General features: G+C 39.2%; 1 protein-coding gene across 8 annotated transcripts in view; it reads left to right on the top strand.

Moving 5' to 3' along the window:
• The first annotated feature begins 918 nt into the window (after positions 1-918).
• Positions 919-17,985, top strand: part of GK (glycerol kinase) — a 42,788-nt gene continuing 25,721 nt past the window's right edge. For 7 of the 8 annotated variants that reach the window (XM_065677239.1, XM_065677234.1, XM_065677240.1 and 4 more), the window contains exons 1-9: positions 919-1,086; positions 8,770-8,843; positions 9,510-9,616; positions 10,268-10,345; positions 11,314-11,393; positions 12,372-12,509; positions 14,142-14,251; positions 15,216-15,282; positions 17,405-17,440. In XM_065677239.1, the coding sequence (XP_065533311.1) occupies positions 1,009-1,086; positions 8,770-8,843; positions 9,510-9,616; positions 10,268-10,345; positions 11,314-11,393; positions 12,372-12,509; positions 14,142-14,251; positions 15,216-15,282; positions 17,405-17,440 (768 nt within the window). In that variant the 5' untranslated portion in view covers positions 919-1,008. The remainder of the gene's footprint in view (positions 1,087-8,769; positions 8,844-9,509; positions 9,617-10,267; positions 10,346-11,313; positions 11,394-12,371; positions 12,510-14,141; positions 14,252-15,215; positions 15,283-17,404; positions 17,441-17,985) is intronic. The other variant, XM_065677241.1, reaches the window with a different exon arrangement.

The following is a 17,985-nucleotide window of genomic DNA, read 5'->3' as shown; positions in this document are numbered from 1 at the left end:
GAAGCTCTGAGTAAATGTCATGCAAAACGTTACCAAGTGGCAGCAGTCAGATTTTGCTTATCAGGGAGCAATGTGGACAACAGCTACTCACCGGGAGAGAGCTGCAACAAAGACAAATCTGTTTAATGGCGCCTGTGGGGGCCGATTTGCTGGCAACGTGTGCCACTGGGTAACTTCTCATGTGCTTTAGTCAGCGTTATTAGCTTTTGCAATTCGATCACGGGTCTTGCAACACCAGCAGTTTTTCTTGAAGCACTAGTTACCAACGCATAGTAAGGAAGATCAAGATCCCATTGTTTGAAGTTGGCATTTCAGCTTGACGAAGGGTCAAGCTGTAAAGATTGAAACAACCCCCTCAGGGGCTGGCTAACGTGCCAGTGCCACGGCTACGAGGAGGGACTCCTCGGCGATATTCACTCCGAAAACTTCCGGCAGATGTCCCGGTATGGCACCCCACGGGTTCTCACCCTCTGCGGCTGGACCCCGCCTCAGAGAGGTAACGCCGCCGGCCACACCGTGAAAGCCAGCCGGGACCGGGAGGGGTTTCTTTCCTCTCTCGCCTATTGCGAGCCAAAAGGGTTTCACCGCGGCAGCACAGGAATGCCCGCGGACCGGTGCCCCGGCACCTCGCCCGCAGGCTCCCCAGGGAACTACGTCCAGCCCGCGGAAGAACCCCGGCAACGGGAGCTGCCCTCCGTGAGGCAGCACCCCCCGCGCCCGGCCCGGCGCTCCCCTTACGCCAACGGCTCCGCCACGTAGCCCCGCCCACTCCCCCGCCCTGCAATGTTGGCCGACTTCCTGCGCTCCCGGCCCCGCCCTCCCCCGTCCGCCCCCGCCGCGCCCCGAGCGCTGATTGGCTGCGGGCTGACAATACGCGCGGCAGCGCCCCCCGGCCCGCCCCCCCCGCCGGCTTCACCCCTCCAGCCACGCGCCGCGAGCCGGTAGGCGGTGTTAGCGCGGCCGGTGCCCGTCTGCTGAGGGGGCCCAACGGGTGGCGGAGCGGGACTCATGGCCGCGTCCAACCGGATGATGCTGGGGCCACTGGTGGGCTCCATCGATCAGGGCACCAGCTCCACTCGCTTCCTGGTGAGCACATCGCGGGGCTTGCGGCGGCCCCCGAGGCGCAGAGGCGTACGGGGTGCAGGCGGCGGCCCGGAGGAGCTGCCGGTCCTGCATCCTCGCGGGGCCCCTCCGGCCTCTTCTGTGCCCTTGGAGAAGGGCAGGGGGAGAGGGCCTCTCGGGGCCGCGCCACGGCTCCTGTCTCCCGCCCTGCACCGGCTCCCTCTGTCCCCTGGTGGGCCGGGGCCACCGCGCCGCCAGAGGAAGCGAGCGCCGGTGGACGCGGGGGTGAGGAGCTGCCGGGCGGCAGTGTCCCCCGGCGGTAGGACCCCCGTCGCCTTCCCGCCGCCCTGAGGGGCGAGCAGCGCTGCCCGTACCGTGGGGAGCGGAGGGGAGCGGGCGGTGCCCTCCCGGCCGCAGAGCAAAGGAGAGGGCAGCGTTTCTGGGTGCTGATGGAGGGGGCTGCAAAATCCTGCTGCTTCGAGCAGGCTGTATTTTAAATCTGAAAGGTCTGTCGCCCTGAAGTTAAATGGACAAGGTGCACAGGCACTGGAGAAATAGATACGCGTGAGTTGAGTGACTGTGATTAGCTAGCAGTGTTCAGGCAGTGCAATGACTCTGCTGCGTTCCCCTCTGAAACCTACTTGGGCCTGTTGGAATGACTGCTGCAGTTCTGGAGGCTACAACCTTAATGTCAATGTGTCCTGAACACTGTAGGTATTCAGCTGACTGCTGCGGTTCCAGAGGCTACAACCTTAATGTGTCCTGAACACTGTAGGTATTCAGGTGTCTGAACTTGTACACCTTATGAGGGGTGATCTTGTTTAAACTCTGGAGGAAGATAGTTTCTTTAAGAATGGGCTGATTAATATAATAATAATAGCCTATATAAGCCCTTTAGTTTAAGGATCTAATTATTTCTCTATTATGCAATAGAAAGTACCTTATGTTGCTATTATATATGAAACTTACAAACTTCCTGCATGCAAATCTCTATGAATGACCTGTTGCTGAGTCAGTAAATCATAGTGATTTGATTTAGATCCCACTGATAATTCCACTGTAGAAATGGAGTAGAGAATGACTAGATACAAAATGCTGCCAAATGTGATCAGCTGGGAAGAGGAATGTTTTATCTTGCCCTTTTTTTGTTTTGTGTGTGTGTGTGTGTGTGTGTGTGTGTGTGTTTGTGTTTGTTTGTGTGTGTGTGTGTGTGTGTTTGTGTGGTTTGTTTGGTTTTGTGGGGGGTTTAGGGTTTTTTTCAATGCTTTCCCCATGTGGTATGTTCTTTCATGAAGCTGGAGACTAGAATATCTTCTTGACCTGTGTTACCATTATTACTCAATATCACGACCTTCATGGGATTGTCAAGTGACAAAACACAGATCTGGGAGTGGAGGGAAACTCCAAACTGACAAATGACACCAGCAGGCTATCTTGCATGCCAGTCAGGAGTCCTTTTGGGAAAGAATTTGGAGAAGTTTCCTTTAACACGTGAAGATAAACTCTATCTGCTTTATGTGTATGCAAGGTTAACTTTTTTCTTATCATAAGAGGTTAACATTAGTAGAACCAAAAGTGACACAGCAAGCTTTAAATTTATACTCAAGCTCTTCTTATCAGTATTTTTACAAGTTCTTCTAACAAGGAATTTCTTGCACTAGATACATTCATCAGTGGATTATATGCAGTTGGGAGCTTTTTCTGTCTACATTAGGTATTTTGCCTCTGTTCAAGGATTCAGGTGCTTACACAAATGCCATCTTTTTTACTTATTTATTTATTTTTTAAAGTGTATTGTGTCTGTCAATCTTGAATTATTCTTGTATCCGTCCCAGTTTCTCAGTTCATTTCAAAATACAATGTTGTCTTCAGTTTGGCAGTGACCAAACTATAATGATAATAAAGTTAAGTGAATTTGAGCAAAAAAGATACACCATCACTAAATTAAATCAAAACATGGGGTAAGGGGAAGGAGAGGGAAAACTGTGCGTGGATTTGCTACAAGCTGCATCAGGCATTCAGATAATAACATGTATCTGGAGAATTCTGTGCTGGGAAGAGATTGCCACACTTAGAAGAGAGACTTGGCTTTCAAATGTTTGAAACCAAAAGGTAATGTGGTTTGCCCAAGTTGTTTTCTTGGCTCTGTTGTTGCCTCTGTATCTTCTACTGTATTAGTTGTTTTCCATACCTTTTTCTCTTAATCTCTCTACATTATTTTTTTTTTCTCTAATGCTTCCAACAATTTTCATCTTCACCAAGTCATCAGTAAAAATGAAAATGCTGGTTACTTTGCACATGTCTATCCAGTACAACTGTTACCTTGTTTTTTAAAATGGAAGACATACAGTTTTGACCAGGTTAAAGATGACTGGGTGAGAAACTGGCAGGTCCTGTGGGGCTGAAGGATAGTGTCAACAGTTCAGAGTCTAAATTTACAATTACAGGTGCCAGTTTACAAGTGGTGTTCCACAGCAAAGAAAATACTGTGGTAGCCCATAGTATTAACAGCCTGGGGGATGGGGTGGAATGCCCTCTCAAGTTTGCAGATCACCACAGACGGGAGGAACAGTTAATTGGCATTCCAGTTGGAGAAGTGGCCTGGCAGAAGCCGAAGTTCAACGAAGTTCAGCACTTGGGACAGAAGGCTAAGGAGCAGCTTGGTGCAAAAGGACCTGGGTGCCTGCTTTACAAGCAAGTTCAATAGAAGCGAGCAGTGTGTTCCTGTGCTGGTGAAGATTAACCACATTAGGGAAAGTGCAGACTGTGGATCAAAGAAGTAATTATTGCCATCTGTGTGGCACTTGGGAGGCAGAATCTAGAACACTGTGGTTTTGACTCCCCCAGAGGCAGAGAGAGTCTGAAGAACTTGATTTCGTCCAGCAGGGGGTCACTAACATGGTCACAGAGCTGCAGCACAAAGCAGGCAAGGAGAGGTTGAGAGAGATAAGGGGCTGTTTCTTCACAGGGAAGTGTAAGAGTGTCTTCAGCTATCAAACCACATCTTGTAGAGAACACAGAACAAGCATTTTGTTAGATGTGCACAGAAAATACAACAGGCAATGAACACAAGTTGCAGCAAGTGAAGTTTCAGATAGATGTAAGGAAGAAATATTTCACTATGAGGGGCTCTGGATCAGGGCCCCAGAAGGCCTGTGGAATTTTCCTCCTTGCAGATACTCAACATTTGACTAGCAAAAGCCCTTAACAACCTGGTCTAACTTTAAATTTAAGCTTACCTGAGCAGTGGGTCAGGCTAGACAACCCCTAGAGATTCCTTACAGAATTAATTATTTTGTGTATGGACACATGTTTTGAGACGTTCTCCTGCTTATGTGATTAAGGCTGTATGAGCACAGATGATAAAGAAGCACCAGAACGAAGCTGCATTTCTGCTACTGCCACTTATTTATCCTTGCCTCTCACACACAACATACATACAGTTTAAACTTATGCTGTAGTTTTACCCTCTGGGAACCCTTATTTGGATATTTTTTTTTTTTTTTTTTTTTTTGCTAAACTGCTTGCTTTTGCAAAATGAACTGTAATTATTTTTGAGATTTGAGATCTCAACTTTTCTGTTGTGTTGAGTCTGCATGAGAGATTCAGTTACCAGGGAGAGTGCAGTGCTTAAAGCAGTGCAGTTGCTTAAGGCTCATTTTCTTTAAGATACCAAGCAGGAAAATAAATTGAGTAGGCTAAACAGGTGTACCCAGGTGACTAAAGTCTGGTCTAGATGTTTTGCCAAATATTTTCATCAAATATTTCCATCTCTCATTTTCCATTTTATTCAAGAATTGTATAATAAAAATCCATTGTAACTTCTTTTGCCAAAAGCCCTTGGATCATGAGCTAATGGTTAGCCTAACCACTGGCTGATCTCTTGAAAGGTATTTGCTGAGTAACATCTGGCATTTTATCCAGGAGCAAGAAGAATAAAAGTATTCAGTGAAGTACACATACAGTCACGTACATGTACAGTACTTCAAGTTCTAGCTTTGTCAGTCAGCCCCAATTTTTTTTCCCACCCATTTCAAAAGAAACATTGAAATAAAGCTGTATCACACTGTCGGCATTCTTTTCAGAAAACAAAACCTGGTTTTAGATAAGGAAAAACTTAGTACCCATTAAGCTTACCTTCAGAGGGAAATCTGCTTCACCCCTCTACTGAAATAATGTGACATTTTGGGGGAGAAGGCAAAGCTTGATTGTATAGCTAACAAGAAGGGTTAAAAATATTGCAAATATTTCAGTTTTTTCCTAGCTTTTAGCTTTTATCACTTCAAGTACATTGCAGGTTTGCTTTTTATTCCCACAGGAGGGAAGAGGCACCTGCTTGAAGTGGAGGGGGAGGAGGGAGATCTGTTCATCAGGAGCCTTCCAAGCAGGATAGTTTCTGGGAAATTTGTTAAACTTTTTCATAATTTCTGCCTGCCTGCTAAGTAAAGTGCTAAAGGTAGGATTATTGTTTGTCATCCTTCCCCCAGTTGGGTTTATTTCAATGCAGTTTCAGAACTCTAGCTAGGAGCTTGTTTGCTATAGCTGTTTCAGCTTAACAAAAGGTCATGAAGATACAGCATACACCAACAGAAGTAGCTTTTCTCCAGGAAGAGTTACATGGCAAAGCTTGAGAGTAGTAAAAAGTTACTTCTAAAATCTCTTTTCACTATCATCTTTTCAGCTGTGCAGCTTCTTGCTTGAATTCCATAAGCCTCATGTTTCTGTTTGTCTCATATTTATTTTCATCTTTGGAAAATATTACAACTGGTTGATCTGAATTCCTTTTCACTAAGATAATAAAGACTCAATGTAATACCATGCAGCTCTCTGCACCCCTACATATGATGCCATCTGTTATGTTATAGACCTCGTAAAGATCAGCCCTTGTGCGTGCTTACCTACAGCACAGCTAAGTATGTCTGTCTTCTCTCTGCTCTTGAGATTTAAGGCTCAAGCTTTAATTCTTTGTATGATAAGTTATTGGGAGTTGAAGGACTGTGTTATTTATTTTTTTCCTCAATCTCTCACCAGATAATGCAGTACGTATCAGGTGGTTTTCACTGCCTTTCATGAAATCATCTCTGTTCAAGATACCTCTACATGTCCAGTAGCCTAGACAATTCTTTTGTGACTACTGCTGATAAAATTAAGGCAAGACACACTTTGTCTTCCCCTACTTCCAGAAGAGAGAGATCAATATCATAAATTGGAACCAGTTCTTAATGAATATGAAAGGAACAAAAGTAGTAACAGAAATATGCTTCAAACCTTTTCCAACAAAAATGTACTAACCTCTGAATTACTCATACTTATTGTCACCTATCTTTCTCTCTCACACTACTGTCAGAGAGAAACAAGGACAGATTTTTTTGAGTTTTGGCAATATTTTTTGTTGAGGGGTGGGCAGGGAAAGAGGGGAGGTCCCTTTTGTTCTATGTATATTCCCTATTTTATAATCTTCTAGGTTCAAATATGATGACCCATTTATGTTTGTCATCCTTTTGTGTATCAGGATTCTATTTATCTCTGTGGAATATGGTATTGTTCCCAGTGAAACTTTTTAATCCCTTGCCGTGAGGTGCAGGGAGTGTCTGCTGATTTTGTTGAGGATGTCAAAGTTTGCGGTTTTGTTTGTGATGTGGAGCGTGTGTTTACCTAGTTCTCTATGGGCATGAAAAGATCTAGGCGTTTGTAGTGTTACCACTTCTGTTGAGAATGTATTGCTGTTAGAACAGCTTGCTTAGAAGGAGTTAAAAACCTTTGGTGTGCTAGAGCTTCATGCTTTATTATATGTGGGTCCCACACTCCAGGTTCAATGAATGACCTTGTCCGATTGTATTTATTTCCTGCTAACAGTAGGAATCCTTATGCACTGCCTTCTGTTTCAAGAACTAGTGAATGATTAATGGTGAATGATCAGCCAAATTATATTTTACACTGTTAGTAGGTCAGACGCATGCCAGTTCAATAAAGTCTTCTATCTTTCTATCTTTATTATAAAAAACTTAGTAAATGTTACTGGGCTTTTGGCAGAAAGGCAATTTCAAGTAAAAAAAGTCTTGCTGCATACATGTAAAACTTTATGTCTCCTTTTAACTAAATTTGATAGTGTTTTAAGACCCCTATCCCATTATATGAGTTCCTTCCAAACATGGTTTCCTGACAGAGCTTATCCTTTCATTAGGGTAGCTTAATATCAAGCCTCAGCTGGTAGATGAAACACAGATAAGTAAATGTGGTAGGAAGAATACAGTGGTGCGTTTTGTATGTAAGCTTTCCAACTGATAACAGAGAATGATGAAAATGTATCTTTTCAAAACTTCTTTTCTGGGTAGAGGAGGGGAAAATTTAGCTTTTAGTATAATTTTCCAGAGGTTGTGCTTTTGCTGTCCTTTGAAGTTTTCAAGACCTGTGTCAAAAAAGTCCTTGAGCAATATGGTCTAATCTCATAGCTGACCCTGCTTTGAGGAGGAGGTTGCACTAGAGATCTCACAAGGTCCCCTTCAGCCTGAATTATTCTATTATTCTAATATATAACTAGAATGTTTCTAAACCTCAAATTTTCATTTTAAAGATACACTTTAAGGTTTCCAAGAAACTGGAGAACTAAAACTTCATCTGCTTTTTGTCAGGATTGTTCTAATACTTTCAGAGTAAACTGTACTATCTAAATGAAATCAAGAGTTCATGGATTACAAGCTTTAAGAGCAATTCCTAACATTTGTGGAATGAGAAAAGAGTTGACAGGGAAGCCTAGAAAAGATGCAGTTGTATCCTAGAGGGTGGATAGGTATAATGGAATTTTGTACCCTTAGCATGAGAGTGTTTTTTAAATCTGACCCTCCTCCGCTTGCCACAAAAAGATAGGATAGTGTCCTACTGGCACGTTCTGCTGTTCACCTGTGTCTGCTGTTAAATTTTACTTTCTAGGTCCCTGAACATTCTTCAAGCAAAAGATTATGCGTGGTGCTAATGAGAAAAAGACATTTTCACAAGAACATCTTCATAGCCCAGTCAGTTATGCTTGCTTGCCCATTGTACACTTGAGTTGGATGGTTTACTGTGTGACATCTTAGCTTGGCTACAGTCAGTTACTTTTGGAAACAGTTCACTGATGGTTAATGAAGAACATTATATATGCTAGCTGAGCTTCTACTTCAAGGCAGAGCTTCTAACTTGTGATTCCTTAAGAATAGCCATTAGTATAGTCGTTAGGATTCTATACTCTGCTGTTTTTTTTTCTGGTAGTATATCCAAATGTAAGTCACTTTTCTTCAGGATTGTTTTTTTTTGTTTGTTTGTTTGTTTTTTAGCGTATTGTGCTGCTGCAGTGACATTCTTTTCTTGTCAGACTGTTCATGAACTCTGTAGTTGTAGTTTTGAAATAAAATGGGTTCTAAGTGCTTTGTCTTTCTTCACCATTTAGTTCCTTTTGTGATTTCTAAACTATGCAATTGTCTTTCTCTTAAAATCACTATTCCTAAAAGCAGTTATAATTGACAGCATAGCTTACCAAAATATTCTTTGCATACTTTAGTTACTACAATTTATATATCGGAACTGAGGTTACATGGATATGTGGGTTGATGATAGAAAATTACTATTAACTATAAGGACACTGTATGTGTTCAAAAGAATAAATGTTAATTTATTGTTGTTTAAACTTCTGTGCTCATAGAAAATATTGTTGTTGTAATTTATTTTCAGGTTTTTAATGCAAAAACATCAGAGCTCTTGAGTCACCATCAAGTTGAGATAGTGCAGAAATTCCCAAAAGAAGGGTATGAATTTTCTGTGATTTTTCATTTGTGTACATTTTTGTAGAGCTTATATATTTAACTATGAATGATCAACACTGAAGTTGATTAATAATAACTAAGAACACAGTATCTGCTACGAAAGACTGTGATAGAAAAAATGGTATAAAAAACCTCACTCAAGGTGTCTGGTAGGTGGTCAGAGTTATGTAAACTAAAAATAATTAGTCTTTTACTGCTAAAGCTCACTAACATATTTGAAGTTTAAACTTTAAAGTTTACAACTAAAGCTTAAACAAGACTTAAAGTCTCATTTAAAGTGGTAAAGCTGGTCATTTTCACACTTTACTCATAGTTTTCAACTTAGTTCATATATATTGCTTAGTATATGAAGTGGTTTTATTTGATTGATTGTTCTTAGCTGACCTAGCATTTGCTGCCAAAGCCTTCTGTATAGAACAAAGCAAAAGAAAAAATCTTTGTTTTCTGTAGTTTTTTGTTGTGAAAATACAGTTTACTGTTTAAAAAGGGTTTGAAATTCATTGCTGTTTTTCTAGATATGTAAAGCATACCTAGTAGTTATGATTTTGTCAAATGCTCAGCTGTTGTTTTCAGACTGAAAATTTCTTTTTTTTCCCTAAATGTAATTTTTTTGCATTTTTATTAAATGGTGTTTACTCTTTGTTAAAGATGGGTGGAACAAGATCCAAAGGAAATATTAAGTTCTGTCCATGAATGTGTGGAAAAGACCTGTGAGAAACTGCAACAACTGAACATAGACATCACTAATATAAAAGGTATTCATAAAATCATAGAATCATTTAGGTTGGAAAAGACCTTTAAGATCATCAAGTCCTACCATTACCTCAGGACTGCCAAGTCCACCACTAAACCATGTTGCTAAGGGCCTCATCTACTACTTAAGGTTAACTGAGGGCTTTAACGTACTTACGGTTGAGCAACTAAGACTCTAGTTTTTAAGTCAATAAATAAGAAGGGTGGCAGAACGTGCTGGTTTCGAAGGAAATGTTGAATTGGAATTGAGAGCAGTTTGGGAGGAATAATGAGAAAATAAGTAAGTTCTTCGTTTAGTTTAGCAATGCAGAGTCTACAAAGTAGGCTCAGCAGAACAAGTAAAGAAATTCTGAAGTTTAAATTAGGACTCATTGGGAAAACCAAGTTTCCCTGTCAGTGTTGTTGCTGTCTCAGTTTGTGTAAAAAAAAAGAAAATTTAGAGCACATAGGTTAAGCAGCAAAAGTTGAATGATGAGGTTTTCAAAGTAATATTTCTAGATTATAACATGAAAAAGTTGGAAGCTTTCCCATTTACTTTCCTCTTCTCCTTACCAATACCACCATCCTCTCTGCATATCCCTTTCCTCACTCACCACCCAAAAGGGGTAAACAAACCTTCTGAAAAGGATACTTCTTTCCATTTTGTCTTAAAGCCATTGGAGTCAGCAATCAGAGAGAAACAACAGTGGTTTGGGACAAGACAACTGGAGAACCTCTTTATAATGCTATCGGTAACTACTCTACTTTTTAATTATGTAATACCATAAAATGAGCATGTTGTGAAAAAATGCTTTCCTTTCTTCCTGTGCAGATCTCATTGTGGCCAAGCTTATTAACTTCTTTTATTTTTTGATGTCTGTGTCATAAAATATGTATTTGTATATACCAGTGCAATTAAAAAAAAAACAAAACAGACTATTCTGTTAGAATGATTACTTAATAAATCACTTTACGTGATTTAAAAAAAAACAGTATTCCTGAGTGGTTTTGTACATCCCTGGCATGTAATGAAGCTCTGAGTTATGCCAGATCACTTCCTTTTAAGTGAAGGAGCTTACTACATTTTCAGGATACTTTTGATTTGACTTCCCATGAAAAACACATTAAGTAGGTTTAATGAAATCTGATTGCTTTCAAGTTTTACTTCTAACTTACCTTAGCTTTTCAGTTTGTCAGCAGTAGCATAGTATCATTGAAAAAACAGCACTCTTCTGTATTCAAATCTGTGCTGCTTTATCTTAAGCAGCTTTATCTTATACAGTTTTATCTTAAGCCCAGCTGTACCTTGATAACTCTGTCGCACTTAAGTTCAAAGTTTTCATAGGTGTAGTAAATAATCAGCCTACTATTTGTTTTAACCTCTCAGTTTATTGACAGTCATCTGCTGTAAACAAGGTAGTATTAATAATTTTCTTGTGCTCGAAAAGAGAAAAGTATATATCCTATTATGTGGAAAATCATATTTGATTTCTCAAGTTGTTTGTTCTTCTAAATCAATGAGTTTATCTGACCATTTTCAATTTTTACAACAGTTCATTTAAAATACAATGGCAATACAGTATTGTTCTAATTACATGAAAAGCTAAAAAAAAAAAATCAGCAGTTTACTGGCAAGAACTCTGGTTTTGTAGAATAAGCTTGTACATCTCACTTCTCCTGTATTAAACCAGTTAATCTGTTAATTTATTAATGGTTTCAGTGTGGCTTGACCTGAGAACCCAGGCAACAGTTGACCGTCTTCTTAAAAAAATTCCAGGAAAAAACAAATCCTTTTTTAAGGTAAGACATATTCCAGAACAGTTAAATTGTAGCTCAACTCTTACTGCTACAGTATATAACGTTTTGAGATGGGTGCTTAAAATTCCCCAAAACACAGTAAATCAGTTGGAGCTTCTAGTCCCTTTTTAGCTTGTCAAATAATAAGAGATGTGCATAACGCTGTACACCAATCCGAGACTGGAAAATGTTTATTTTCCTCAAAAGAAGTGGTTAACACTCCTTACATATCTCAGTACAGAAGTTAAATAAGTAATCTTTTGTGAGACTTAATCATGTGCTATCCAATGGTAAGTAAACATCACACACAAAAATTAACAGGAAGTAAAAAAAAATCAACAACATTTGGAAAGTAATTTATTGATGAAAAATTGTTATCCTTTCTCATGACTTAATGAAATCAATTGCAGCCAATCTGAGAACTGGGAAGATAGTTCATAGAAAGCAAATTCATTCTTTTGTCATATGTGGTTATATGTAAAAAAGGTGTCACAATTCTTTGATTTATATTTTCCTTGATTGACTGTATAAATTGTATATATTTTCCATATGTATGTTTTCCAGTAGGCAGGAAATGGATGTCAAAAAGCATAAAAGCGTATATGATTTTCAGTTGAATACAAATTCCACCTTTTCTGTGTTGTGCTGCTCATTTTTGTTATCATTACTTGCTGTCTAGTCATATGGGGTTGTCCTAGATAAGACAGGACTTCTGCAAACAACTATTTCCACATAAATGATCTTTGACTTGCATTTAGATCAGCTTTAATCTTTGTCCATTAATGCACTGATCATTTGTTTATATTTTCAGACTTGTATATCGTATGGTTAGTACTCATCTAAATAACAAGTTTGTGCAATTTCTCCCAGTTTTGTGTCTTTGGTTTTTCACTTACAATCACCATTTTTCCATATAATTACAGTATTAATGGAAAAGATACTTTTACAGTGTTTAGGTGATTTTTTAATTTTATTTTAAAGTTTAGGACTGGTCTTCCACTTAGCACTTATTTTAGTGCAGTGAAACTTCGATGGCTTTTGGATAATGTGGAAGAAATTAAGCAAGCAGTTGGTGATGGAAGAGCTATGTTTGGGACTATTGACTCATGGCTTATATGGGTATGTATCTGTGAGTTTATTATCACTCTTTTTAAAATTAATTTCCATATCATACAAATTCCTGTGCAATGTACTGTGACATATGATGCCCAGTGATCACACAGTAATGTGAATACAAGCCGCTACAGAAATGCCATTAAAATTCCATAGAATCATAGAATAGTTAGGGTTGGAAAGGACCTTAAGATCATCTAGTTCCAGCCCCCCTGCCGTGGGCAAGGACACAACACACTAAACCATGTCACCCAAGATTCCATCCAACCTGGCCTTGAAACTGCCAGGGATGGAGCATTCACAACTTCCCTGGGCAACGCATTTCAGTGCCTCACCACCCTTACAGTAAAGAACTGTATCCTTATATGTCATCTGAATTTCTTCTCTTTGAGTTTTAACCCATTCCCCCTTGTCCTATCACTACAGTCCCTAATGAACAGTCCCTCCCCAGCATCCTTATAGGCCCCCTTCAGATACTGGAAGGCAGCTGTGAGGTCTCAATGCAGCCTTCTCTTCTCCAGGCTGAACAACCCCAACTTTCTCAGCCTGTCTTCATATGGGAGGTGCTCCAGTCCCCTGATCATCCTCGTGGCCCTCCTCTGGACTTGTTCCAACATCTCCGTGTCTTTTTTTATGTTGAGGACACCAGAACTGCACACAGTACTCCACGTGGGGTCTCACGAGAGCAGAGTAGAGGGGCAGGATCACCTCCTTTGACCTGCTGGTCATGCTCTTTGTAGTGCAGCCCAGGATACAGTTGGCTTTCTGGTCTGTGAGAGCGTGCTGCTGGCTCATGTTAAGTTTCTCGTAAACCAACATCCCCAAGTCCTTCTCCGCAGGGCTGCTTTGAATGTCTTCTTAGCTCAACCTGTAGCTGTGCCTGGGATTGCTCTGACCAAGGTGTAGGACCTTGCGCTTGGCTTGGTTGAACTTCATGAGGCTGGCATTGTCTCACCTCTCAAGCACATCAAGGTCCCTCTGGCTGGCATCCCTTCCCTCCAGCGTATCAATTGAACCACTTAACTTAGTGTCGTTGGCAAACTTGCTGAGGGCGCGCTCAATCCCACTGTTCATGTCACTGACAAACGTTGAACAAGACCGGTCCCAACACCAACCCCTCAGGGACACCACTTAGTACTGGTCTTCAGCTGTACATTGAGTCATTGACCACAACTCTCTGTGTGTGGCCATCCAGCCCATTCTTTATCCACTGAGTGGTCCATTCACCAGATTGATGTCTCTCCAGTTTAGAGACAAGGTGTCATGCGGTAAATCTTACTAGATGAAGTTTTTATTGTCCCTTTATTACTTTTTTTTTTTTTTTGGTCGATGCTTATATGTAGTTTACCGTTCATAGGTTGCTGTTAGATTTTGCTCATGCTTTTGGAAAAGCCTCAGACTTCAGAAAGGTGCATCAGCCACCTTTGCAATATAAGAATCCAGGAGGTACTGTTGTAACCCTACTGTTGTAACCTCTTGTGACTTTGTTCCATTGTAACAGGTCTGCCTCTTTAGTTGGAAAAATATCAGAAATCCCAGTTCCAAGCTGACAACACTGTGAATTCAGATTTTTCTATTTTTTTTTTTTTTAATTTCTATCTTTGCTTGGTCAATAGTGTTAATATATTTTTTGTTCAGAGTTTGACAGGTGGAAAGAATGGAGGTGTTCACTGTACAGACGTAACCAATGCCAGCAGAACGATGTTGTTCAACATTCATTCCTTGGAATGGGATCCTGAGCTCTGCCAGTAAGCTCAGTTTTTCAGTAATGCTGTTATTTAAATAGATTCTGTAAGTGTTGTGTGAAGAGATTAATTTAAGAGTAAGAACCTCTTTATCTAGACTAAGATTGGCAGTTACTCTTGCATTTACTGTTAGCAAATTATATTAGTAGTAGTAGTTAATTTTTCTCCAGATGTCCAAATTGCAACAGCCTAGATTAATTAAAAGTAGCAGATTTTTTCTGTAGGTGGAAGACTGTTTCATGGAAACAATGACATTTAATAGTTTCTTTATACCTTAATCAGATTTGTAAGTCATTTACAATGATAGTGTATTTTAAATTTAAATTTATTTACAACAATATTATAAAGATACTGCTGTAAGAGGAATGACTTCCCACATGAAAGAGTTGCATATGTCTTCAAAATATTCAAATATATAGAATCATAGAATAGTTAGGGTTGGAAAGGAACTTAAGATCATCTGGTTCCAGGCCCCATGCCATGGCCAGGGACACCTCCCACTAAACCATGTCACCCAAGGCTCTGTTCAGCCTAGCCTTGAACACCGCCAGGGATGGAGCATTCACAACTTCCCTGAGCAACCCATTCCAGTGCCTCACCACCCTTACAGTAAAGAACTTCTTCCTTATAGCCAATCTAAACTTCCCCTATTTAAGTTTTAACCCATTCCCCCTTGTCCTATCACTACAGTCCCTAATGAAGAGTCCAGCATCCCTATAGCCCCACTTCAGATACTGGAAGGCTGCTGTGAGGTCTCCACTGGTTTACTCCATAATTACTCCAGAAATCAGTGTCATGTACTGTAACAAATGGAAAAACACAGTGATGGGTTAAGTTCTAGAAGTCAAAGTTCCTTTTATGGATTTTTTTTTTTTTTGAGCTTTAACATATTTAAGAAAATAAATGCAAAATGCTTTCTGCTTTAGCACTGACCACATATATATAAATTATTTTGTATTGTGTTCAGGTTCTTTGATATTCCTATGGAAATACTCCCAAAAGTACGAAGCTCCTCTGAGATTTATGGCCTGATGGTATGTTTTCTTGTGTGAAGTTAATCTTGTAAAAATATGACTATATCAATATAGATTTGTCAGAGTTTGTATAGAGTGAGACTAATGGCTTTTTCTAGACCAGTATTGTTTAATTAATGATTAGTGTGTTATCTATTGTTTAATATTAAATAAAGTTGAATATTTCTTGTTTTCTAACTATCAAATAGACAAAACAAGATGGGAGAAGTTTTTTGTAAGGATAAAAGTTTTATTTTTTTATTAGAGTTACTTACTGATTTAAAAAGTACTTTTCAGAATGCTATGTTTAATCAGTACATTGAAAGAATGAGATTGTTATTAGAGCATAGTATTTTTACTTCTGAAAAGAAATGATGAAAGACACCATAGAAGACTTCATGATCTAAGAAGACTGGACAAGATGTGTGATGTCTTATTTCCATATAACCAAGGGCAAGATTAATCAGGTTTTATGAACTGGAAAATCACAAGTGACACCTTAGGTTGCTTTCTTTTTGAAAAACAAACTTCTTTTGCTGTGTATATTTACACAGCACTCAATCAAAACATATTTTGGAATATGTCATTTTAATCCTTTTTTTTTAATCACACTGCTTTCCAGTGCAGGTGTGAATATTAGGAGTAAATCATTCATTGTTATCAAGTGACTGAGGTTTCAAGTTTACTTTAATGCAGCACCAACTGTTCTGATACATTGGCATCTAATTTATTAGTTTCAGAATCAGATAAACTGGATGTTGTGATTTTGCATTCTTGGTAGTTTGCTCTGTTGTTTACTAAGAACATAGAAGATAATTTTATAATTAAGACAAGTTATGAGAATTTTATTTAAAATATAATTCTAACTTGCCTGGCATGTAAGTATGTTTACTAATCTGTTAATGAAGACACCACTAGAAGTCATTGTTGACTGTTAATAATGTGAAGGTAGGATGAGAGTTAGTTGTATTAAGCTGAATGAGAGAGGTAAATGCAAACAGCATGGAAACCTGGCAACTGAAACACTATTGCTGGTCACTTTAAATGTGAACTTTTGTTTCTCTTCCCCTTTCCTTCCATTTTTATTTTTTTTTTCTTTTTCTTCCTTTTGCTGACTGTAGAAAATCTGTCCTAGCCTGGTGAGTAGAGGCTTCCGTTAGGCTGACCACCTACATCTTATCCATTCTGTTCAGATGCTGTGCATGTCCACTGGTTTAAGGATTAGTAAAAACACACTTCCTAGACCAATAAATTTGGCAGGTATTTCCAAATTTGAGATACTACAATTAGAGTTCATGCCAAAGTTGTTTCTAAAATGTAATCTTGATGTATGCGTTTGCCTTAATTTGCAGGCTGTTAAATATATCTTTTTATGGTGAAGTAAAAAATGCAGCTACTGGCTGTCAAATGTCTTGTTTTATAAATGAGAAAAGCGGGCCATTCTGTCTACAAACATTCATTCTGTTATAGTGAAATATCAGATTCAGGCAGGGGTTTTTAATGCATTTATAAACTCAATTACCTAAAGCCAGTTAATTAAAAATGAGAATTAAAGAAAAAAGATTTGTATTGGAAATGCACTTGCATGGGTTCACTGCAAATGGATTTTCACAATTGCACAAAGAAACAGGTTACAGAAAAAAGTAAAAATTGTGAGGATATAAGTTTCTTATGATATCTGTTGCAAAAATATAACTAAAAAACTACGTGGTAATGTTTGGAAAAATTCTATATGAGACTTAAAATGTGTGTTAAATGAGGTGTCTGTTTTTTCTTAGTGTGTCATCACAACCACTTTTTTCTGTCCACTTTACCATTTTGCACTTTTGCATTTTACACTTGACACTGATTGCACAGATAACACTGAACCTAATTTTCTGTCCACTTTGATTTCAACAAAATTTGTGTTAAGAACTGTTGAGGTGGCATTAGGTAGAGCTGTGAATTTCCTGCTGGTTTTCAGTGTTATAATCACGAGCCTTATTAAGCTGAAGTCCATTGCATACCCGAACTGAACCATGTTGCTTACATGACCCTTCTTTCTTTTCCTTTGAGCATTAAAAGTTTAGCTTCTTTTTCATTGTCTTCAACTGTAATAATGGAAAGCTAATTTGGAGCTTTTCTTTCTCTCTTTGTGAATCAGAAATCCGGAGCTTTGACAGGTGTACCAATTTCTGGGGTAAGTCCTCCTTCAATTCAGATTCTGGGATAAGATCCGTTTTCTGCATGAACATATCACTGGGAAAAGCTTTAACATGGGGGAATCCTGCTACAAATTAAGTTGATATTTTTTTACTTCGTGTTAATCGTGAACTAAACTTTCTAAGTTGAATTATTAATTGACTAGATTCTTCAATATTAAGTTATGGTCTGGCTGTGGAAATACAGCTGACGGCTTTAATGCGTGTGTGTAGTGCTGTTGCAAACTTAGGATCTCTAAGTGAGTAACATTACAAAATGGAAAGAAGCCCGGCTTTATATATATAGAAAGAGTTCAGCATATACATAATCCAGAAATGCTGAGCAGATTCTCAGCTTTTTTCAATACAATACGCACAAAGATAGTAGATTTTTATTTTTACTTCTTTAAATTGTTCACCATAAGTAGCATGACACATTTCATTTGCAGTTCTTATAAACGGAAGAGTAGTAAAAAGCACAGGCTCTCTTTGCAGATTTCTCCTCACTTCCAATTACCTGCGTTCTCCTAGTAGATTAAAGTTC

The sequence above is a fragment of the Lathamus discolor genome, chromosome 4 (assembly GCF_037157495.1).
Source record: "Lathamus discolor isolate bLatDis1 chromosome 4, bLatDis1.hap1, whole genome shotgun sequence".
Classification (NCBI taxonomy): Eukaryota; Metazoa; Chordata; class Aves; order Psittaciformes; family Psittacidae; genus Lathamus; species Lathamus discolor.
Note: the sequence above shows the minus strand (reverse complement) of the source record. Positions and strands in the feature narration are given on the sequence as shown.